General features: G+C 38.5%; 1 protein-coding gene across 1 annotated transcript in view; it reads left to right on the top strand.

The window, feature by feature from the left end:
• Window positions 1-26361, top strand: part of fut8b (fucosyltransferase 8b (alpha (1,6) fucosyltransferase)) — a 94884-nt gene that overhangs the window by 49871 nt on the left and 18652 nt on the right. The window contains exons 2-5 of the mRNA XM_079639570.1: window positions 4330-4820; window positions 13707-13822; window positions 20152-20317; window positions 24092-24206. Coding sequence (XP_079495696.1) covers window positions 4618-4820; window positions 13707-13822; window positions 20152-20317; window positions 24092-24206 — 600 coding nt within the window. The 5' untranslated portion in view covers window positions 4330-4617. The remainder of the gene's footprint in view (window positions 1-4329; window positions 4821-13706; window positions 13823-20151; window positions 20318-24091; window positions 24207-26361) is intronic.

Genomic DNA, 26361 nt, shown 5'->3' with positions numbered 1-26361 from the left:
ACCAAGATGCTCTTCTGTTGACAGAAATAGCAAAGTCGTGTTTCTGTCGTTGGTCTCTGTCTGGTCTCATTAGTGGATCTCACCTGCTCTTTATTCCTCACTTTACTGAGGAAACATCAGATATGAGGACACACACACACACACACACTCAGCACATCTGCAGGATTGAGCCCCGTTTCCTCCTGTCAAATCCTGAGATGAGGATAATGTTCTCCCGCTCGGTGTCAGGAGCTGAGTTAGCACTTCTGTTTGCTGAGATCTAAGTGTAAACGGCACAAAATGATGTTTGCTTCATATTTAACTTCCATTATGTGATGCATTTCAGAGCGATATTCAGCGGGAAAGGGGCAGGAATTGATTTTGTGAAATTGGCTGTGATATTATAGGTTCATTATGTCTGCGGAGTCGTCGTTTCAGAGGTGGAGAATGTTATTAAAATGTTTTTGTGAGATTGTGATTTATTTTCGTCTGTAGAATAACATTGACTGATGAATAATGAACAATAGCAAAGATTTGAATGTTTTTTTGCTTTTCATGTCTGTCAGTTTGGCTTGTATTCATTTATCAGTCGGTGCAATTCCTCCTTAATCAGAGAAATAAGGATATGACTTGAAAGGAAGCTCGTATAACTCGACACAACTCGACTGTGTTGTTCTGCAGGGGGAATTCGGAGATAAAAATGGCTTTAACTTTCCGGTTTGCAGACATATCATCCCTCAGTGAACAGACACTGTATTCCCTCGCTCCAGCTCTCTGTCTCACACTTAATGAAAACTGATGTCCTGTTAATGTTCAATGAAGATTCATTAAAAGCTGTCATATTTCTCTATAATGCTCCGTGTGAGTGAGATGCAACAAAATCATGAATGCTCATTACGATCAACAGAATCTGCACTGCAAACATGGCATGCTTTGCTCATTATAAAACGAGCTTGTAGTTTTCACATCACTCGTGTGCAGTGTTGCAGATTATAACGGTAATGTTGGCTGATGCATCTGTTGATTTATAACAGGAGTGTTGTAGTTTGTTGGCTTGCAGTATTGCATGTTTGTGCAGTTAAAGCGTAGAGAGCTTCATTGATTATAAAAGGAGCATTAGATGTCACATGTGCAGTGTTGCATGGTTACGCAGTTGCTGTGTAGACAACTTAATTGATTAAAACAGAGCAGTCTAGTGTTGTTGTGTACACTTGAGGTGTTATAGATTTGCATGCATGCAGTTTAGTCAGATTTATTGATTAAAGGGGTCATGACATGCTCACTTAAAAGGTTAGTTAAGTTTTTTTTTTGCACACACAAAAATATTTGTAAACCTTCATTCTGACCCTCTGGTCTGAAAGGACTTGTTTATAAGACTTGTTTATAAGGCTCCTTTAAAGCGGTGGTATAATGCCCTTTTCACAAGATGTAAAATAAGTCTCTGATGTCCCCAGAGTGTGTGTGTGAAGTGTTAGCACAAAATACCCCACAGATATTTTTATACAGCATGTTAAAGTTGTCACTTTTTGAGGGTTTGCAAAAAAAAAAAAAAAAAAAAGTTTTGTGCCTGGCCCTTTAAATGCAAATGAGCTGCTGCAGAGGGCGCAGTTTCAAGAGCTTGTGTGTGTTAGCAGCTGCGATTACCTCACGCAAACACACTAATGACAGACACTGTTCTGCCTTTAATGTTAAAACGGAGTCAGACAAGGATGGAGAGACTCAAGAAGAAGTGACAACATGCAGAAGCAACAGGAGGTCTCTGAATTGGTTAGTTGACGAATTTATGTTGCTGATGTGGAGTTAACTATCTTCAATTATCATATTCTGTCATGATAATCTATAAATCGCTCGTATAGGAACTGTTGTGAGATGCACACTGAGTGACTTTCTATTCCATGTGAAAAGACGGATGCTAAAGTTTGAGTTGACTCACAAATGTGCTCGACTACAACAACTCTCCCTCTCAACATGGACTGCATGTTCAGGGGGCGGGGCTTATGTACATTTTAGGGTTGCTGATGTCACTAACCTGGGAGGAATATCGTGTAGTTCCTACCAGCCGTTTGTTGTAGTCCTTTTCTTTAAAAGCAAATATCTCCCTTTGCTTTGAACTTATAGCGTTGTAACTTTGCAGATGTTGTTTATGATCAAACAGCAACATTACACACTAACTACAGCTAGAAAAGTTAAGTGCGTCTGAAACTGAACGCGCGTCTCTATACTGTATCAGTGTATCAGTGCCGGTGAATATAATGGCTTCTGGTTGCTTTTGACACTCATAAAGTGTAGGAATGTCAGCTGTTACGCGACTGAACGCCAGTGGGCGGGGCCTATCTGGACCCATTTCTACCCAAAAAGATTTATAAAATTCAGTTGTAATGCCATCAATACCTGGTGCTTTTCCATTTTCCAATTTTTTAAGGGCATTTTCAAGCTCCACTAAGCTCAAAGTTTTCTAGTGCAATGATGTAAAACTATTTGTCGATGTCTTGCTCTGGAGGCGGTCATATGCAAATGTACGTTACAGATCCTGCAATATCAAAAACAAGCCATTTTTGGAGTTTGATTATAAATCCTTTTTATAATGAGGGCGTTTTAAGCTATGAAACTTACAGGTTAAAATGGTAAAAAGACCTCTATATGTCCAAAGATCAAGTAGAATAAAATTTCTCATCTCATTAATTTTTCTAGTTTTGTTGCATTGCACACTTGCAGTGAGTGTAGACGGCTTTATGTATTATCAAAAGCGCGTTCTAGTTCCCGATGCCATGCACTTGCAGTGTTTCGTCGATTTATAGAAGGAACATTATAGTTGTGTTTGCTTGTGTAGCTTTATTGATTGAAAAGGTGAGTTCTGTTGCATCGCATGCTCACAGGGTCACAGGTCATGTGTTCGCAGTGTAGAGTCTGTCACATCACTCGCAGTGAGTGTTGTTGATTATAACACAGCTCGCTTGCAGCGTCTCACTCATTCCTGGAGGGAAACCGATGACGCAGGGTTTTCTAGGGTCATTCCAGTGTGCATATCACTGCAGTTTGGCAGCATTGCAGTGGGTCACAAAGCGTGTCTGAGGGAATGAAGGGGGATTTAGCTGTCAGAGTCTGGATCCGTGAGAACAGAAGTGTTGAGACGTGAGATTGAGTTCAGTACAGATGTACGTGGAGCGACAGCATTTGCCAAACCAACAGCGGGTCCAGGCGTTTTAAGAGTCTCCTCACATCTGTCATGAGATTGCACATCGTGAGATTGTCATTTTGATCAATCCTCGCGGCTGTTGAGGCAGGGCTGCGTCTGGAGTGTGTGGAACAGCATTTTTATTTCAGTTGTATTCAATTCATCTCCATTGGGACATTGTGTTCTGTAGCAGTGTTTTTAGCTGGCTTTGTTTCGGGCTCAGATTTTACATGTGGTTTACCAACACAGCAACATTTTTATCATACAAAAGTTTATCATACAAGGGGAAGATAAAATGTACATACATATACGCACCTGTTGTGAATCATTCAGTATTCGATACCTTTTCAGTGCAGATATGTGACCCTGGACCACAAAACTAGTCACATGTCAGTCACATGTCAGTCACATGTCACACGGGTATATTTGTGGCAATAGCCAACAATACATTGTAAATTCAAATTGATAAATTTTCCTTTTATGCCAAAAATCATTAGGATATTAAGTAAAGATCATGTTCCTATCGTAAATATATAAAACATGTATTTGTGTGAGTGAATGCAGCACAATCGTGAACATAAATGCACAACTTTAAAGGAGATTTTCTCAATGTTTAGATTTTTTTGCTCCCTCAGATTCCAGATTTTCTAATAGTTGTATCTCGACCAAATATTGTCATATCCTAACAATCCATACATCAATGTGCATCTTATTTATTCTGCTTTCATGTGATGTATACATTTAAAAATGCCAAAAAAATGGACCCATGTGACTGGTTTTGTGGTCCAGGGTCACATATGTAAGAACTTGTACAAGCTTATCAGTAAATGAGACACATTTTGGTTGACACAAACCATTTTTATCCTTATTGCGATAAAATATTGCGTATTTTATTTTACCTGCAGCATTTTGTTGTTGGATTTGGAGGATGAATGTGTCTAGTGACAGACGAGTTTGATCGGACACACACACTTTGATGTCAGCAACAGAAGATATGGGAAGCAGTTTCTTCTTTCTTTTCAAAGTTGATAAGTCTGTTTATTTTGCGTGTTTAGTTTAATCATCTACGATTAGATGGTGACATTGTATTATTTGCATTCACCATTGTTTTTCTCAGCTGTCGACTTAGTGAACAAACACTCCTCTGTAACATCTTTCTCTCTTTCTCTATGCAGGACAATAATGCATTCAGAGAACCCAACAAAGCCAATGAGACGCCAGTGAAACCAGTGAAACCTGCAAAGCCCAAAACACCACGATCCTCAACTTCAGGAACAGAATGGAAGATCTGCCGTCTTGACGAGTCACGATGTATGAATATCCACGGTGTGTTGACGTACCTACGTAGACGCACCAGTTCTCGTTTTCCCCTTCCACGTTTGGACGCCTTGCTTTTAACCTCTACTTGCATCGGCAGACCCAGCATGCCGGCCCGTGGTTTGTGACTGGAGTTTGGCGAGAGCATGCGTCCATGGACGGGCTCATGGCGCTGGATAGCGCTGGTCCTGCTGGCATGGGGGACGTTGCTCTTTTATATCGGGGGTCATCTGGTGAAGGACAACGAACATGCGCCGCGCTCCAGCCGCGAGCTGGCCAAGATCCTCACCAAGCTGGAGAGACTGAAACAGCAAAATGAAGACCTGCGACGCATGGCCCAGTCTCTACGGTAAACTCCTGCTGGATTATTATAGTTCAGTTTCTTTATTTTCTCATCGTTCAAATTTTGTCAAAAATAAATAAAAAAAACAGCATATGGAATTGGAACAACGTAAAGATGAGGAAAATGTTGCAATTAGGAAATATTTGGTGTGAAGAAGTGATCTTCTTCACCGCTGCAAGCGGCAGCACTGGCACACATCACACACATACACGCAACAACCACACACACTTTTCTCACCTGTTGATGCCGCTATTGGAGAAGCGGGTGCACACGCGATCCCGATAGCACTTAGTCATTCATCCACATTCCATACTTCCCTCTGTTATTCCTTCCGGACTTATCATGCATTCTCATTACCGGTATTTGTTTGTTTTATGTATTAAATCATACGTTGGCGTAACCAGGTTGCTGGGAGCTCAGGTAGGGCGAGCGGTTATGACGTCATTGGACTGTGCCGCGCCGGCGCAGTGGACCGGAAACCGGTGAAACCATGTGGTGTCTAAATGTTTTAGTCCTAAACCCAAGTTTTAGAATAAAAGACAAACCGTAATTTAAGTTATGGTTGTCTTGTTTATTATGTTATTATATTTATTGGAATTAGTTGGTTTAAAGTTTGTTTGTTATAAGGTGGAGTTATATGTCAATTTGAATGTGGAAGACATTGTCACCTTATGGCACGTGCCTGTTAATGGTGGTCCCCGAGAAAAAGGGGCGGAGTCTGGCCTTTAAAACAGCAGCCAGACTCCAGAACAGGACTTGTTTACCAAGTCGAGCAACGGACTACTGCAGAGTCGTGAGCTATTATCATTTTGTATATTGTAGATGCGTGTGAGTTTGTGTATATATTCGGCTAGTTTAATCTCTTTGATTTATTTTGTTGTTTTATTTTTGTTGTTTTGTTGTTGACGGTACACTTGTATATATTCATTGGATTATTCGACGGTGGGATTCAAACCCACGCCCCCAAAGAGACTGGAGCCTAAATCCAGTGCCTTTATTACAAGTATTATGTTATCAGCTAAAGATGAGTGTGTCAATATGGCAGTAATATGCAGCTGTAATATAATACATATTATGTTAGTTGACATTATGTAGTCAGTTACGCAGACACAATGAATGTTACACAACGGCAGCAATTACAACTTGTTGATTACAATATATAAGGATAATATTGTACTATATATTTATAACATTTAACAGTGTATGTTGATCCTATGTTGGCATCATCGCAGGTTATTCAGTGCTTTTTTCTGCCGTAACCATGCAAAGTAGTTCAATTATCTTAATTTCGGGACTTATGCAAGTATGCAAAATTTTAATCGATTTACAGTCAACGTTTTGCATGAAGATGCATTGTGCTTCTATAGTCTAAATTGATTGTTATGTCTATGGTTTGTGATATCAAGGCTGTGTGTCCTGCCCTTTCTAACATTTGCAGGATTTGACCCGATTCTGTCTGATGTGAGTTTAGTTCCCTGGGAACAACATGTGCTCTTAACAGAACAAGAGAAATGAAACCGTATGAAGTTCTAGAGAAACAAAACCCCATGTTCTTCTGCGCCAGTCGAAGACAGTTCTCAACCCGGCTGCAGAATGACTTCAAGTTCAAATTATATGTATTATTATTTATACAATTATTTTATATGTAATGTAATTTATATAATATTATTAATATTTGGAGAATCAAATATTAATATATTTAATGAGTGAAAAGCATCTGCTAAATGCATAAATGTAATGTGATTTTTATTTTATTTAATATTTATTATTAATTTGAATAACCTAACTTAGTTCAAATGTTAAAAAGCAAGAAAATCGTATTTATTTTCCCTCAATAACTTCTGTTTCTCTTCAAGCACATGCGGAGTCAGACAGGGAACAGATGTTTGACACGTGACTCATGAGGAGTTCTGCAGGATATTCAGGAGAGACACGAGGGAAGCGTTTTGAAGTTCTGATGGAGAACGTCAAGATTTATAAAGAGCTTATACTGAGGAGAAAAGACAAATGTGGTACTCTCATGATGTTAGAGAAAAAGTGATATGTAGGGATTTGCTGATGCCCTGGCGAACGTACTGTCCTAATATGATGTTTCATGTTCATCTTTCTTTAGTGTGTAATGTTGCTGTTGCACAAAGTCCCTCCAGCGGGAGTTCTTCTCTATATCAGTGTCAGTGTTTCTGAACTCCTGAAACGCCTCCATTTTTAGTTTTTTTCCAGGAACGAACACGTCACAATATTCCTCATTTAAATAATTCATATGCAGAATAAAGGGGCGGGGCCTGGTTGAGTTAGTTTGAGTTGAAACTCGCGGTTATGGTAAGGGGCAGGACCTTTCCCAAACACACTCAAAGCGCTCGACCAATCACAACACACTGATCCAGCCGACCAATCAGAGCACAGTGTGCTTTTCAGAAGGAGGAGCTTCATAGAGACAGGAACTAAACAGAGCGTTACTGACAGACTGGGAAGAGAGGAGCTGCAAAAATTGAGAATATGGAGAAACTCGAAAAATTTGAATATGGTGCAAAAGTTCATTTATTTCAGTAATTCAACTTAAAAGGTGAAACTAATATATTATATAGACTTATTACATGCAAAGTGAAATATTCCAAGCTTTTATTTGTTATAATTTTGATGATTATGGCTTACAGCTTATGAAAACCTTTTCACAATATTCTAATTTTGAATTTGGGGTTTTCCTAAGCTATACGCCATAATCATCAAAATTATAACAAATAAAAGCTTGGAATATTTCACTTTGCATGTAATGAGTCTATATAATATATTAGTTTCACCTTTTAAGTTGAATTACTGAAATAAATGAAGTTTCGAGGAAAATAATGTGTTTTTGGAATATTCGAGCATGAAAAGTAGATTATTAGACCCCAAAAATTAAATCAAGACTTTATAAAGTGCATAATACAGCCTCTTTAAAAAGATCATCAGTGAAGTAGGGCTGCACAAATTAATTCAAGAAATAATTACAGATTAAAGCTGCCATAAGTAGTTAATTGTGAAAAGTGTTGGTTACAGCATTAAAGTGGTCCCACATAGTGCTGTTTGGGGAAGAGTGCTTGAAACTGAACCCGTGTTTGATTGTCTGTAACACACAAGCAAATAGTTCCTCAAAAACAGCTCTTATGGATCCTGAGAGTCGAGCTATTGTCCATGAGCAGTGGATAAAGCTGGTTTGGTCGTTTGTCTTTGTCAGGCTGAAGGAGGAGCATCAGTTTCAGATATAAATCTTGATCTGATCAATGTATTCTGTGCTTTAATTCCAAACAGATCGTCCAATGTGGCTCTCGTGTGTCTTTCGGCCTCATTCAGGGTCCCGGTCTCACATTGATCGGCTCTAAACCTGGAGGTCCACAATATCAATCCCGGGATCTCTGATAGATCCAGACAGTGTCCTTGGACTGTGGAACTGGAGGAGTATTAATTATAAAACAGCTGCATTCAGTGTGAGTGAGTGAGAGTGTGTGTGAGTGAGCGAGCGAGTGAGTTAGTGAGTGTGAGTGAGCGAGAGTGAGTGAGTGAGTGAGCGAGTGAGCGAGTGAGCAAGTGAGCGAGTGAGCGAGTGAGCTAGTGAGTGAGTGAGAGTGTGTGTGTGTGAGTGAGTGAGTGAGTGAGTGAGTGAGTGAGAGTGTGTGTGAGTGAGCGAGAGTGAGTGAGTGAGTGAGTGAGTGAGTGAGTGTCAGTGAGTGTCAGTGAGTGAGTGAGTGAGTGTGTGAGTGAGTGAGCGAGAGTGAGTGAGTGAGTGAGTGAGTGAGTGAGTGAGTGAGTGAGTGAGTGAGTGAGTGAGTGAGTGAGTGAGTGAGTGAGTGAGTGAGTGTGTGTGTGAGTGAGTGAGCGAGAGTGAGTGAGTGAGTGAGTGAGTGAGTGAGAGTGAGTGAGTGAGTGAGTGAGTGAGTGAGTGAGTGAGTGAGTGAGTGAGTGAGTGAGTGAGAGTGAGTGAGTGAGTGAGTGAGTGAGTGAGTGAGTGAGTGAGTGTGTGTGTGAGTGAGCGAGCGAGTGAGCGAGCGAGTGAGCGAGCGAGTGAGCGAGAGTGAGTGAGCGAGTGAGCGAGTGAGTGAGTGAGTGAGAGTGTGTGTGAGTGAGTGAGTGAGTGAGTGAGTGTCGGTGTGAGAGTCGATGTGTGTGTGACATCCAAAAACTGCTGCACCGATGTGAAAAAAAGCTTTGAGGACCTTTTATTTCTCTTTTTTCTTAAATGAATATCTTCAACAAAGCACTGTTCGAATGCCAGAAGGCACTTTTATGTTTTATGTAATTTATATATGCACAAACTACTATAATAAAGTGGTGATGAAAAAAACCTTCTGGATAGATACATTAACATGGGAATTGATGCTCAAAGCAATAAAACGTTTCCAGCCTTCGCTGAAGAGAAATGGAATGGTTTCTGACAATGGCCCGCGTGCGCTGCCGTGCATTATTATGAATGTTTCTCCACACATCATAACGTTCATTTGTTTCATCGAGACGCAGCGGTCCACACCCTCAGGCTGGGTGAAGATATGTGTGCTTTCTGTCAATATCATTATATGAGCAATTAAAATTGCCACGAGCGCTGGAAACTATTCTGCCACAAACATTCCTCATAGTGGCATTTGCCAAGAACACACACAATAAACCTAGAAAAGAAACAGCTTCCCTGCACTAAAAGCACTCTTATGATTAAGATTGTGCTATTCCTCTTAGTATGCGTAGCCAGACTTTTGACTATCAGCTTAAAGGTTAGTCCACATTGCAGCTTGTTCTGGATATAGAGACCATCTGACTGACATCACAAGTGACCAATCACAGTTTTGTGTTGACATGATATTAAAGCCCCCCTGAAATCAAAATATAAGTTTTTAGATGGAATATGTTAGCCTTAAGGTTATGAATAAGCTGGCGTGTTCTAAAACAATAACAAAATTCGCATTTAGGAGATATAAGCATTCAAAACTTACAGTCTCTCACTTCCGCTAAAATGGATCACGTATTTTTATGACATCACCCCGGACTTCAGCTTCTCATCACATCTTCTGTCCAATCAAATGCTCTCTAGAATCTAAAGCTCCGCCCCCTCTGCTATAAATACCACCTAGCCAAAGCGATACGTGTTGGAGATGTGTGTCTCAAACGCTCAAGTTTTATTACGTTTTCCAACCGCACGTTGGTTAAGAATGAAATGGCTAGAGTTTATTCACACCTCTACTATTGAACCCAACGTATCTTGTGCCGTCAAGTACGACTTGTAGTCTGTGAGCTAAACCAAACGCTGTTGGCTATTTGAAAAGGGGGAGGAGCCATTCAATATGTCCCGGCTTAGCTTCCTGTTTTAGTGGAAATTACGTCAATGCATCGTACAAAGCTGCGCGTCCTAAGGCACTTTAGTGTGATTGCCAGGGCGTAGGGTGAGTGCTTGTGCCACATTGTTACGCGTTTGCTAGAGTGTTCGAAGTGGCTTTAGCATTTTGCTACGCAGTTACTAAGGTGTTCTTGGTTAGTTCATTGTTCTTTAGCATGTTGTTATGCACTTCCTAAGGTTTTTTGAGTGGTTTTGGTATATTGCTAAGTGGTTAATGTAGTCATCTGGGTGATTTAAACACATTCATGTGCAGTTGCTAGGGTGTTATGGGTGATTTGAACATGTTGCAATGCAGTTACTCTGCTATTCTTAGTGGTTTCCTCCTGGTCCAATTGAACAGAGTCCCTCCTCAAGTCTCTAGATACGGCTCTGGTCCCTTCTTCAATGCAGGTCTGTGGGATTTTTCCACCTATTTCATCATCCACCAGGTGAAAACCTTCAGTCTGATTGCTTGAAAAAAAGTAACAGCATTTACTGTATAGAAGTCTGTTCAAATTCACTAATCATTTTGCAGTATTCACTTCTTCCTTGCCTCTTTTTCATCGCCAAAATCTGTGTGATCTTCAGGCTTCAGTCTCCTGACTAATCTTGCGACTCTTGTAATTTCCTCTCGCAGTGAGTCAGTGACTGACAGTAATTCACTCGCTGTAATGTCATTTGGCCGCGGTTCCCTCCTGTATCAGACTCTGTTTTGCTCTCCATCAGCAGTTCTGAAGTTCTGCCCCGTCTGACGCTCGTGTCACACACTCGGTAGATGGAATTGAAGTAGAGCTGCATTATTCTGGATTAATTGAATATATATATTATTATTATTTTATAAATCACTATTCTGAATAGACCACTGAATAAAATAGCATGTAGTATACTTGAGGTTCTGATGTTAAAGGGTAACTCTCGCCAAAATTGAACCTAGGCTCTTTTTGTTAATCTACCCGAGTCAAACATTCGTGTAAAAGCATAATTAGAATGGAAACGCCAGTTTTAAGATTGACCGTATTTTAGTTTTCGGTCAAAATGTCTTTTGAATGGGAGTGCATGGGGCACTACAATGATAGCATCAAAATCGCTATTTTTAAAACACTAATGCGGCTCGACACAACATGAAACTGTGCTTGAAGTATCACCAGCGGCTCTACACATGAACTCCAGCATTGAGAACAGTGTTTGTGTACACAGAGTTTACTAAAAAGAAAGGTTTTGTACGACTCACTTTATCAGTTAGTGTTTCCGGTGGCTGGAATTTTGTCAGTCAAAAGTAGTCGATCTCTGAATGCAACGTAATATGAGGAGAGTAAAGATGGAAAGCTCCTAAAGCTTGTTTCTATATAAATTGTAAGTGTCTAAGTTATCATGCTTTTCATTGGAATTACAACTTCATGACATTTCCTCATATGGAGTCAGTTCATTACGTTGCATTCGGAGATCGACTACTTTTGACTGACAAAATGCCGGCGGACGGAAACCAACTAAAGTGAGTTGTACAAAACCTTTCTTTTTAGTAAACTTTATGTACACAAACAATGTAGTCAATGCTGGAGTTCATGTGTAGAGCCCCTGGTGACACTTCCAGCACTGTTTCATGTTGTGTCGAGCCGCATTAGTGTTTTAAAAATAGCGATTTTTATGCTATCTTTGTAGTGCCTCATGCACTCCCATTCAAAAGACATTTTGACCGAAAACGAAAATACGGTCAAACTTAAAAGGGGCGTTTCCATTCTAATTATGCTTTTACACGAATGTTTGACTCAGGTAGATTAACAAAAAGCCTAGGTTCAATTTTGGCGAGAGTTATCCTTTAAGGTTAATTGCTGCATTTAATTAATTTGAATTTTTTTTTTCATCAGTTGGAATGAATGATTCAATGACTCACTCATAAATACTTCATTTGTTTCATTACTGGATGAATCAGCGTTTTTGAACGAATCTCTTTAATGAATGATTCAATGAAAAAAAAATGAACAGTCACTTGTCGCCACCTACTGGTGTAATGATGAAATTGATACAATCTATATTTTTGCGTCGTTATTATCAAATGGTGATTTACTCTATTACAATAGTGTTTATATCTTAACTATAAGATATATATATATATATATAAGATATATATATATATATATATAACTATCGTAGGAGTAAATGTAAACACAACCACTTTTAACATAGACGATACAGGACAGAGAAACTAAGGAAACACAGGGCTAACATACATAGAGAGTAATACTAACTAACTCAGGCAAACCAGAATAGGGAAAACATAACCAAAACACAATGAAACTAAGGGGATGTTTACACGACACCGTTTTCAACTAAAAATTTAATACTTTTTATGCGTTTTGGCCGTTCGTTCACACGACAACGGCATTTTGGGTGCCTGAAAATGCAAGTTTTTGAAAACGGTCTCTATGTAAACAACAAAGATGATGATGTCATGGATGCACATATGCGTATTACGTGTTTCGTCGCCATCTAATGGCCTGGCAGCAGAATACAGGGTTTTTAGTCGTTTTCGCGGATCCGTATGAATGGGATCATTTTGACAATGATGTCATCTGTGTGAGGAAAACTCACAGGAAAAACTTCTCCGTTGTAAGCATATTGTTTTCGTGTAAACGACATAAATTACTTTAATTTAGCTACATAAGTTACATAAATCTGCCCAAAGTAAAACTCTAGTCTTACGTGTGTCAAAATTCTAAGATTTGCGTAATTATAGTCTTATAGACTTAAGAATAAATGTGATTCATAAATTCTTTCTTTAAAAAAAGCCTTGCTGACCCCAAACAATTGAACAATGTTGTCTTTCTAATGCCTTGCTTTTTCTTTTTGCATATTTTCACCACTTGTGGTTGTTTTTGTCATTTGCTTTCAAATTAAAAGCCCTTTTTGCATCTTTTGAATCAATTAGTATTCCCTCCTCCACTCTTGCAAATTGTGCTAACATGCTCTATTGATTTCTCCACGCTAATCTTTGTTCCCTTGCATATATACCCTCATGCATATGCATTCAGCAGAAGTATTAATATTAATGTATGATTACCATATTAATACTTAGTATAAGCAATCTACTCAGGTGTTTTAGCACTTGGACGCATATTGACCCGTTTACCGCCCCTTAAAAACAAATTTAAATATCCGGTAAACATTCAGTTATTAAATAAAAGCTCAATATGATAATATGTGATACTAAACGAGCAGAGTTTCCCAAATGCTCGTTCGTTAAGAGGTGATTTCATCTAAATCAGCTGAATAGAAACGAACACTGCCAAACTGTAATTAGCAATTATGCTTTAGACGAATGTATAGGCAGCAAATTTATGCAGTGCACTAAACGCTATTGAACATCACAGCAGACATTTATGATTATTTTATTCATGGCCAATTCATAATCAGGCTGTCGGTTTCCGTGTCGCTCTCCGTTTGTTTGCGGTCTGATTGCTTTCTTCATCGACGGCGTGAGAAGAGCAGACAGATCCGCTGTTTGCAAACTCTAAGCTGCGGAAGCGGTTCGCTAACAACCCGTGTGTGTTTTGCAGGATGCCGGAAGGACAGTCGGATGGGCCAATATCGTCAGGAAGACTCCGCTCTCTTGAGGACCAGCTAAGCCGAGCCAAACAGAAGATCCACAGTTTTCAGAGATTATCTGGAGAAGGCAAGTGAAGAGATAAATAGGACTAAGTCTCCCTTTCTTAACCCTTGTCCATAAATATACTCATGGTCTTACATTGAAAACCATCAAAACCAGCCCGAAAAAACAACACTGGCTCAAACAATGGTGTGAGTTTGGGTCAGATCTGTTTATCTGACCCAAACTCACACCATTGTTTGAGCCAGTGTTGTTTTTTCGGACTGGTTTTGATAGAGTCACAGTGTTTGGATAAATTGGATACAAGAACGTATTTTAAAGTGCCCCTATTATGCTTATATTACGTTTTATGTAGTGTGTAATATGTCTGTTTGTGAATGTAAAAGTCTGCCAAGTTTCAAAGATCAAAGTGCAGATAAATGGAGTTATTGTCTCCCAAAAGAAGAAGCGATTTGAGTCTTACTTCCTACTGAACCTACGTAGATTTGTAACAAATTTGCATATTGCCAGCCCATGGTCTTCATTGGCTGCCTGCGCACAACGTCTGCTTTGCCCCGCCCTCAAACACTGCAGTTGTATCGAGTTTGGTTGATGTTGTGGACATGTTGAGAAGACGCTGTTTTCTGCACAGCGAAAGCAAATCCACTTTGATGCACTTCAGCGCTGGAATTGATACGGTAAATCCCACGCCATCGTTACTGTTCATATGACTGATGAAGTGCTGAGGAAGATCCAGAGCTAAAATTCAGATATGGAAATGGACATTTGGCTTCCAACAGACTGGGCCCTCTGACCAATCAGAGCAGAGTAGGCTCTCGGGAAGGAGGGGCTTAGAGAGATCAGACACCAAAACCGTTTCAGATGCTGAGAAAAGAGTTGATGCTGCATCATATATTATGAGAAAATTAAGTGTTTTTTGACCTTATGCATGTAAACCTATTGAAGGAGTCTCCAAAACAAAATGAGGATCCTTTAAAATAGCATAATAGAGGCACTTTTGCAATGAAAAAAAATAGCTCTGAGCATGCTGTTTATATTCTGGCCGAAATTTCCACACGTTAAAAAATAAATACGACCACCTCACGTTGTGTCAATCACGTTTTACACACTGCCTCCGGAAATAAAATCAGATCAGGTTCAATTTTCTGCGTTTTCATATCCATAGCAAGCATTTTGAGAGGTGTTTTGACAATTCAGAGCCACCATACAAGCGAACACCAAAATCCAGAACTATTCAGGATCAATTGGTTCACGGAAATGTGTGGTTTTCATTGTAATATGTGGCTCCAGTATCACTAGCAAACCATCAAACTGAACCACTGACATCCTGAAGTAAACTTTGAATCACTCGGGATAATCCCGCAGCGAACTCTCCTACGCAATCTCAGGATTGGATGGACCCAATATTTCCTCATACTTTTTCTCTTTTTAAAGGGCACCTATTATGGAATTTTGAAATTTACCTTTCATGTAGTGTGTAACATAGATCTAGGTGAACAAAAACATCCTGCAAAGTTTGAAATATGAAAGTGCACCGTATATAAAGTTATTGTCTTTCAAAAGTGAGAGTCGACTCGGAGTCATTTTTATGAATCGTTAGAAGACCGAAGCTTTTTCTTTGACTAGATGACGTCAACTTGTCAAGTTATTTGAATACGATACGCCCACTTATTGCGCTCCAAGGCCAGGGAAAATATCATGGCGACGAGACGCTGTGTTCTGAAGTGCGACTCAAAAGCAAACTTTTTTTCATCTGCCCAAGGAGGAGCATTTGAAGACTAAGTGGCTACAATTCATATAACTATACCACAGAAGTATAGTCCGAGCCTTGTGCTTTGTTCGCGCCGTTTTGAAGACGATTGCTTTTTAAATGCAATCAAACTGGGATTCGCGAGCTGGCTGATATTGAAGGAAGATTCAGTTCCAAGTGTATTTGCATCAGCTTCCTCCTCCGTATCACAACCTGTAAGTGTTATTAATAATTTTTGCTTTTATATTTTATGTAGCATGCTTAATTATTATTTTGTTTGTTGTGTAAGCACCGTTTAGCTTCTAGGTCTTCAATGACAATTGTATTGAGATATGTGAAGTGTTTGTCGTTGTTTTCGGAGTTGTCTTAAAGAATAGAATAATACCTCGTAGTAACGTAACTGCATTTTTTTTTGTGTAAAAACGTTGTGCTGATTGTGCTTTTACAATATGAACTCTGGGCTATGCTCGCTAACATAACATTACATTCTTTATCTTATTTTTCGTTTTTTACTACAAACTATAAAGCAGTGGACTATAATCATTATTATAATACAATTTAATTGATAAAAGCATCATTGCACTCCGTGTTAAAAATAAGTATTATCTATGTAAACACTGCTGGGTCATCTGACCAATCACCGCAGATTAGCGTCGCGCAAAGGAGGGGTTTGAAAAACGAGTCGTTGAACGATTCATTTGGGAGTCGGTGAGCAAATCACGTAAAAATAAATGCATATTATACGAAAACAAAAGTGTTTTTTGTCATTGCATTCATGTAAAACTGTTGTTGGGGACTCCCACAACAACATTAGGAACATTTTAAATGTCATAATAGGTGCCCTTTAAGAAGAGAGTGGACAACAAAATCATCCTCACTGCTTGAAGACTCCATTTTGTATTGTTTTGTACAAAACTCAGTGTGGAAGGTTTCTGTCCGTTCTGTCCACAAATTTTTTATAAAATACATACAAAAATGTCTTAGTGTGCAAGGACTTTTAAGGTTTTGTTGTCCTCTCTCTTCTCAAAAATAGGAAATATTGTGTCCATCCAATCCTGAGATTGCGTAGAGAGGAAGGAGAGTTCACCCCATTATCAAGGACCTGCGGGATTATCCCGAGCGATTCAAAGTTTACAGAGGCAGTGTGTAAACGTGACTGACACAACGTGAGGTGGTATTTATTTTTTAACGTGAAAATTTCTGACGAGAATATGCAGATTGACATCCGTGTAGGTTTAACAGAATCTCACCAGAATGATTCATTGTGTAGGTAGAGAATGTTTGCACACGTTCATGTGCATTTACTGTATATCTGTGTATTCAAGTCTCTGCATGCATAATCATCAGGGTCAGGATGGGAGAAACCTCCTGCGGGATCTGCCAAAAATAACTACCAACATCATTATCATCACCCTGGGCCAGAGGTCACAGATATAGAAGAATCATCCTTAAAGAGTCTCTCTCTCTCTCTCCTCGTGCTTGTTCTGACCCCTATAAAAGGGCCGATAGACGCTGTGTGTCTCACTCGGGTCACCTCTGCTGTAATGAGACGGATACACCAGCTGTGTTTGAATGCCCACCTACACAGCACCTGAAGTCAAGGAGAAGATGTATAGCCATCGTGATAGTGCTTATTGAAATGATCTTCACTAGAATAGAACAGCATTTGTTTAGTTGTGTGTTATCCTGCCATCAGAAGATGGTCCACTGTGGTCATAAAGGGATGGACACGGTCAGCAACAATACTCAGGTCGGCTGTGGCGTTTAAACTACACACTAAGAGTCCCGAAGTGTGTCAACAAACACACATTACAGCATCAGCACCTGAACCGCTGATACGAGACAGGATCATCCATGCTTTCATGCTGTTTTTACCAAATTCTGACCCGAACATCTGAACGACCGCAGAAATCCAGACTCATCAGACCAGGCAACACTTCTCCAGTCTTCTATAGTCCAGTTTTAGAGAGTCTGTGAATTATAGCCTCAGTTTTCTGTTCTGAGCTGACAGGAGTGACACCGGCGTTTCTTCCATTCTCTGTAAACCCCAGAGATGGTTGTGTGTGAAAATCCCAGAAGATCAACAGTTTCTGAAACACTGAATAGCAACAATCATGTCACATTAAAGGCTCTTTCACACTGGATGCGATTTTGACGCACAAATAATTCACGCGATGGTTTTATTTTGTGATCAGCTGTTTGTGTAATGAGTGCCTCCACACCGAACGTGAATGTCCTGCGGCGAAAAAACAACTTATTTTTTCCGCTTCAATGTCGATTTTTTTTTTTTTTACTTTTGCGGCAACAGAAAAGGCTTCAGCCAATCGCATACAGTGGATTGTTTATTTGATTGCATGTAAACGTATCCCTGATGATTTTAAGAGGACAGCTCACCTAGACTGCCAGACGCTGCTCCGGACTGATTGGTTCCCTGAAGTTTGTGGTTTGTCTCGTCAGATGCGGTGCCACTGTCTGAAGCTCCTCAAATAGTCCCACAGACATCCGAAAGTAAGTGAGGAACCGGCCATGATAGAGATTTAGCTAGTGGTGGGCAGATCGAGGCTTCATGAAACAATGAAACGGTTAAAGCAAATGTGCCATATTGTGTCGAGGCTTCGAAACGGTGACACCTAGTGGTCAATTGCAGGTGTTGATCTGAAACAACCTTGACAACGAGCCATTACATTTAAAAAAATAATAATTATTGTATTTTTCTAATATTTTAAGCTTGTAACCTGTAGACTCCTCACAGTGCATAATGATATTTTGGTCATGAAAAATTAATATTAATAAGAAATCAAGCCACAATGTCTCACTTTTTTATAGATTTTTATTCAAAAATATTAATTTCTCTGCTGTGGAAGGACTTAGCCTACTTCTTTTTTTACAGATAATTTCTCCAGCCTTTGAAAAAATCCTCTCACAAAATCCCACGAGGTCAAGATGGCTGCGTTGACTTCACTTTTATACAGATGTGCGATTGTGTGGTCTGTTCCCGACCCTGTCAATCAAACGCTGATTCGGCGGACCATGCCACCTGTCGAAACACTTGTGAAACACAACGAAACTTCAATTAGCCGTAGTCACGTGACATGGGTGTTTTGAATCACGCTTCGAATCAGTGTTTCAAAACATCTGCGCTTCGGGATCTCGAAAAGCTTCGGAACGTCAGTTTCGTGTCAGCGATCCCTAGTTTTAGCTCCTGTACAAGATTAGCATAGCTACTCCCCTTCTGTTCTTTAAGATCGGGTGCACCCAAAACCGTCTTCTCTGTCTTTTAAAGAAAATGATAAGCTCGTCTTCACTGGATGATGATGATGAAGTATCCATGTTTTCTCAGCTGTCGGCGCGGGGATGTTGAATTGAATTGGTATTGGCTGATTTGAATGGTTTTGACGCAAACTATTCGGTTTTTCTTTTCGCTATTTTGTTACGCGTCCGGTGTTCAAGGGCCTTAAAAGTCCCGTAAATCACTTTTCTTCCTCATTCTGATGCTCAGTTTGAGCTTCAGCAGAACGTCTTGATCATCTACATGCAGAAATGCTTTGAGTTGCTGCTGTGTGATTTATTATAATGTTGGATAGTGCAGTTGTGTGTTGTGTTTAAGATCCAGTACTCTTAAATCACCTCAGTCTTGGTAATACACCGTGTTGTCACGTTTGTGTGTTGTGTGTGGTCATGTGCCTGTAAAACACTAATGTCCCTGTAATCCACTGAAATTACATATTTTGTGTATTGTAAAATGATTGTCCTCATAATCAGGGCCCCAAAAATCACAATTATGTCATAGGCGAGAACATTTTAGGATGGGCGGGAACGTCCTTGTGTACCACCAAAATATCATGTTGTCATATTTTCTGTTCTGTTGTGTGTATAGAACATTTGAAATTACGTGTGTGTGTGTGTGTGTGTGTGTGTGTGTGTGCGTGCACATACATACCACACACACATATTCCTTCTTACATTTGTTTCACAGATCTATATAAAACATAAAAGTGTAAATGCTACAAATATTGATGAAAAAAAAAAATTAAAAAAAAATAATTGAACCTAATATTTGAAATTGCTATTTGATTTGATTCATAGGCGACCTTGAGTGCCCAGAAAGGCGCCAAATAAATACAATTTATTATTATTTTATGCTTCTTAGTTTACTGTGAGGAGCACTATTGAGCAGATACGTCTGAGGTTTCATATCCTTAGGATGCTGCCTATGTAGTCAGCAAATACAGCAGGGCAGCTCGCCGGGGATCGGGACACATCTTTCATTCGGGGTCACCCGTCCCGCTGGCGTTATACCCAGGAGGGATTCCTCCAAAAGCACTGAACTGAACGTATTACATAAGAGCCCAAGATTTAGCGAGAGACGAATGAGAACAGAATCAAAAAGAGGACAGTGTAAATCTGTAGGGGAGATCGACAGCGATTCTAACCTTTCTTGCAATTTACCTCAAAACTCACTCACTATTACAAATCTACCTGCCATCTTTTTATATAAAACACATATGTCAGCATTAATAGCTGCTAAGTCACCTGCAGTCTTCAGCTAGCTCTTCTGCTGTGATTATCCTCACATTATATCACATCCTCTCAGACCTTCATTCCTTAATTAGAGCACTTTTGAATCTCTCCTTCTCTTTCTCAGTTGGTCCGGGTCGAGAACAGGAGGAGTTGCGGAGGAAGGTGGAGAATGGAGTCAAAGAGCTGTGGTATTTTATTCGAAGCGAGACCCAGAAGCTGAGTCACATCAGCCCGACAGACAGACAGAAACACACTGACACACTCCTGCAGGACCTGGGTCACCAACAGAGGTCAGGCATAGCGCTGTTACCACCGCGGCTCTGTTAGTGCTCATGCTTCGTCTTTATAGAGGACCTATTGTGCAAAAATCACTTTTAAGATTGTTTTTTAACATAATTATGTGTAGCGCGGTGTGTGTGCACAACCACCCTATTATGCTAAAAATCCATCCACTCTTATATTCCCCATAAATCTTACACAGGGTCTCTCATTCAGGAATGCTTTGGATGTGTGCGCTCAGAAAACCACACATCAAAAGTTTAAACTGATATACAATGCATGCAAATAATAAACTTTAATGATGACGAAGAACTGCAATGACCACGTTACAGATGATACAAAACTGATATTTTTAATTTAGTTTGTTGTTGCCGGAGTATCTGAGGCATGAGCTGTAAAGGCTCCGCCCACTTCTGGAAGGGGGCGGGGAGAAACAGCTCATTTGCATTTAAAGATACACACATGAAAACATGTTTTTGCTTCCACCCAAAAAGGGGCTTCATTACTTTAATTCTTTAGGAGAATTAAAAATGACATGCATTTTACATCTGAAATCTATAGGAGACTTAATTTGCTCTCAATTGTTTCTTAAAGAAATCTCGTTTGTGACTCTCAGAGGTTGAATCTCTCAAACCATGTTTCGCCCCGTAATCAAAATTACATTACATTTTGCATTAAGAATATAAGGCCTGGTTTTTTTAGTCTCTGAATTATTTTTAATGTAATGCAAAAAAATAAGAGAAAAAAGTGTTATTGAAAATTTTAAGTATTTTTTAACGACATGTTTGTTGTATTGTTTTTACTTAAAAAACACATTATGTTATTATTTTTACTGTAATAGACTCAAACATGACCGGCTTGCACTAATTGAGATGAGAATCAGCATTATGAAAAATAATAATTACAAAAAAGTTGACCGATCAGAAGTTTGGAGTGACATTTTTAAATGTTTTTGAACGAAGTATTTTATGCTCACCAATCAAAAATACAGTAAAAACAGTAATATTGTGAAATAATATTATTACAATAAACACAATTTACACCTGTGATGGCGAAGCTGAATTTTCAACATCATTACTCCAGTCTTCAGTGTCGCATGATCCTTCAGAAATATGCTTAATTGCTGCTTAATTATTATCATAGTGCTCACTTTATTAATTATGATTGTTAATTTTGAAAACAATGTTGAAAACAGTCTTGACTTCTTAAGGCGCTGCTTCTGTGATGAATAGAAAGTTCAAAAGAACAGCATTTATTTGATATAGAAATCTTTTGTATCATTATGAATGTCTTTACTGTCACTTTTGATCAATTGAACGCATCCTCACTGAATAAAAGTGTTAATTTATTTTTATTTTTAAACCTTTCTTACCTAGGAACTTTTGAATGATATATCACAGTTTCAACACAAAAAAAACTATACTATTTATATTAATTGTCAAAATGCAAAAGTAAAAGAAAAAACACTTAAACCTAAAATTGGTTTTCAGCAAAACATAATTTTTCATCTATTTCTAATTTTCTTCTGATTTTGGGGTGAAATATGAGTCGAGCGTGTTGTCGACGGGTTTCATAACATTCAGAATTGTTTTTTGATGAGATGGATGATGAAGAATTGATAGTTTCTCCGTTATGAAACGGCTCCAGACACTAATAGCGGCGCAATAGAAATATAGCAGCACTTAATTTTGAGTTATCACCCGCTAGACTAATTACAGAGAGAGACGCTGTCAATATCTCATTATCCCGGCGTCTCTGAGACGGTCAATCAGCACATTCACACCTGTTTCTGTGTTTCCACAAAGAGAAGTGCTCGATGCACATTTAATGCGAACGGCTCCCCGAGGAGTCTCTCATTGATGAAGTCATAATTAAACTCCTCATAAACTCAGCATATGCACATCTGTTTGAATTAGCAAATGACTGGTTGATCACAATTCATGTCTAAACTCCCACTTTTTGAGGAATTATTTGATTTAAAGGGATGGATCATCCAAAAATGATCATCATTACTTTATTTCGTCTGTCGAACACAAAAGGAGATGTTGTGCTGAATGTTCACGCTGTGCTTTTCCTCGGTTCACATTAAAATGCTGTAAATGCATCAAGACGAAGGTTAAACAGAAGGACGGGTCTCTTTCTCTCTCTGCCAGTGGATTTATTGTGTGACTGTAACTGCAGCCCTATTAGAGCAATAATCACATCTGGATTATTTTGATTTCATAGTTCTTTTCAGAATGATGCCTTAAACCCTGATGCAACCGTGAAGGACGGTTTAAGAATATTGAGATCTGATCTGGTCAAAATGTGTACTAAAGTAATCAACAGTGCTGGGTAGATTTACACATTATAGTCCGTTACTGAAGACAAATTACATCCCAGTACAATGCATGTTTTTACACTGCAAAAAAAAAACACTGTATTTCTGTATTGTTTTCTAGTACAAATATCTAAACATTCTTAAATTAAGATGATATTACTCGAGAAGAAAAATGACTTGAAAAATGTATCAAAATAAAGTGAGCTTTTGCTTAAGAAAAGTACCTGCCAATGGGGTCAGAAAAATAAACCTGTGTTCCCTGTGAGTTAAGTTGATTTTTCTGACCTTTAGATAACCCTTTACTTAAAGCCTTCATGTATAATGCATATTCATAATATACGTTATACATTTTTATAAACAATTGTAATTAAAGTTAAAATGCATTATAAAAGCTTCCTTGTTCTGAAATTGGTTGTCATGCATTATATTTTCTGCTTTATGTTTTTGTCTGTAATGCATTATCTACTTTCTGAAGGTGAAAGATAAATAGATGCATAGTATTATAACTGTCATACAATGCATTATAAGGTGCATTACGAAGCATAATCAAAGCATTAAAAATACTTTTATAATGCATTATATATAATGGTGTGAAATAAAGTGATACTGATATTTTTCTTGTTTTAAGCTTAAACTTGCATAATTTATAATGCTTAATATTTAAGCAATTTTGCTCCTTAAGTACATATATCTTGATTTAAGAATATTTGAATAATCGTGTACCATAAAAAAAAAGAGAGAAAGAAAATCCATTCTCTATATAAAGTGACTGGCAAAAACATTTGGGAATTTGCATAAATAGAAAATGGCTTGAATTTGTGCATTTTAATGTGTTGTAATTGTATTTTAATACAATTATTATAAGTTGTATTATAATTTAATGTAATATGTAAATGATTATATCATTTAATATGTAATATGTGACCCTGGATCACAAAACCAGTCTGGAGCCGCACGGGTATATCTGTGGCAATAGCCAACAATACATTATATGGGTCAAAATTATAGATTTTTCTTTTATGCCAAAAATCATGAGGATATTAAGTAAAGATCATGTTCCATGAAGATATTTAGTAAATTTCCTACCGTAAATATATAAAACATGTATTTTTGTGAGTGAGTGCAGCACAATCGTGAACATAAATGCACAACTTTAAAGGAGATTTTCTCAATGTTTCCATTTTTTTGCTCCCTCAGATTCCAGATTTTCAATAGTTGTATCTCGGCCAAATATTGTCCTATCCTAACAAACCATACATCAATGGAAAGATTATTTATTCAGCTTTCAGATTATGTATACATCTCAATTTTCAGAAAATGTACCCATGTGACTGGTTTTGTGTTCCAGGGTCACATATTGTAAATACAAGTTATCAGATTGTAATCAGATTACATATGAGCAGCACTGTTGTCAGCTGGTAGAGAAGGAGGTTTAACACACTCTCCTGTGTGTTTCTGCGGTCAGGACGATCATGACAGACCTGCACCTCCTCAGTCAGGCAGACGGAGCGGGGGAATGGAGAGAGAAGGAGGCCAGAGATCTCTCCAGTCTGGTGCAGAACCGGATCTCATTCCTGCAGGTACAGTACACGCTTCCTCTCGCTCAGCGCTTGACATTCAGGGATAATTCCGGTATTTAACACCTTGAGTCTATATTGTAGTTTGTTTTGGATTAACAAGAGAGGTGGACAACATTTTTTTGACAATGGTTCCTCTCTCGAGTTTTTGACTATAATAGAATTGGCCATGGACCCATTTAACATTGGAGTCAATGGGCATGTCCGAAAATGTCATTAAAACAACCTTTAACATTAGTTTTCAAAACTGTGCAACTCACCGAGTGATTAGTGATGTTAGTTCACTATGTTGTCCACCACTCTTGTTCATCCAAAACAAACTACAATATAGACTCAAGGTGTTAAATACCGGAATTATCCTTTAAGGGATAGTTCACCGTAAGACTTTGGTTCACAGCGCAGCGCTTCTGTGTTGTACGTCAGCCCAGCATCACACACATGACCAGCGTCGGCCAATAGTGAGCCTCCGTTCTGACGTACAACCCAGAAGCGCTGCGCTGTTACACTACGTGGTACATCGATACCATGGGAAAAGCTGACATATCGATATTTTTAATATGATTTCATAAGTTTTTAAACAACGACGTGACGTGAAAATGATAACTGCGTCGGGCTGAAACTAGCAGAAAACACTCGGGTCGCGTCTGGCGCTGCATTGCACCGGATCATAGGGCCCTTTATTTCAGCAGTTGACAAAGCTGCATTCTTCATTTTCATGATGTACTAAAACTAATAAAATGGAAATAAAAAAATTACAACTATAAAAAAAACTATAATAGTATCTCAGTGATGGTAAAATAACACACAGTTATGTAACGCCTTTATTGAGTGCTCCAAATCAGTTGTTTATGAGGGTGCATTTCAGTTATTTGCTCCCTTAGAAGGCAGCTGTCTATGTAGGCAGTAGTGAGTGAGCCATTAGTGTGTTAATACCATAGAATATTAATATTAATAAATATTAATACCATAGAAAACTATCTGTTAAGTTTACGGACATTTTCATGAACCCTAAAACATAACACAATGCAATGCGTAATTTAAAGCATTAATGAAAATTCCTTCATAATAACCCAGCACATTCTCCCTTATTTTTACTTACTTTTCTTAGTGGAATAATTAAATCATCAATATGTAATAAAATAGTTTTAAAAATAAAAACAATCAAAATAAAACAAAACAAAGATAAAACATTGCATTTGTTTACTTGCATGTAATTAGAACATTAACCAACATTAGGGACTGCACTCTAAAAAATGCTGGGTTGTTTCAACCCAATTTTGGGTAAAATATGTACAAACCCAGCCGTTGGGTAAAATTTTTACATTACATTTTTAACCCAACATTTGGGTTTGTCCATATTTTACCCAAAATTGGGTTGAAACAACCCAGCATTTTTTAGATTGTGTAAACATGTGCATTTGAAACATAATAATAACATTTTTAATATTAATTTAAAAGCTCAGGGGGTAATTAAAGAAAATATTGTAGGTCAAAGGGCCCAAAAAATTTAATCGCAAATTATTTTTCTCTGCATTTGTGCTACAAGGATTTACAATAATTGTTCAGCTAATATTTTCAGTCTCTGATTTTAGGAATCATTCCTGCCTGGAGCACAACATTTTTTTTTTTGTTGAATACTTAAAGTTTGTCCAAATCACTAACCCTGTGTATGAGCAAAAATAATAATAATGTTTGTCTTGGCGAACAACACTAATTAAATATATTTTTTCTGATATGATTCCCTCTGTATCGCCATCCCTCTCCGGGCCTGTTCCTTTTTTCCCCTTCTTTCCCTTTATCCTGAAATCTGTGACTTCGCTCTGATCGCACTGCTAAAAGGAAATATTAATGCCGTTCGAGATTGTGATTTTTCTTTACAAACTGGCTCTAATGAAAACCAAAGTGTAAGATCAAGTGAAGTCAGTCTTTTATTGATTTATCTTTTGATTCTCGACTCTGATGCCTCGATCATGCATTATTTGTTTTCTGCAAAGAAGCACTAGTTTGTCAAATCAGTCTAAAGGAATCATTAAAGATCCCACTTTATTTAAAGCTGTAGTCCGCAGGTTTTCCTCTTTGTCGCCATCTCTGTTCGAAATCTGCAATTGCATTTATTCACAGAATTATCAACTTTACGCGAGTTGTGTCTCGGCGCGGA

Source organism: Phoxinus phoxinus, assembly GCF_949152265.1.
Source record: "Phoxinus phoxinus genome assembly, chromosome: 16".
Taxonomy (NCBI): domain Eukaryota; kingdom Metazoa; phylum Chordata; class Actinopteri; order Cypriniformes; family Leuciscidae; genus Phoxinus; species Phoxinus phoxinus.
The sequence above is the reverse complement of the archived record's forward strand: the minus strand, read 5'-3'. Positions and strand labels throughout refer to the sequence as shown.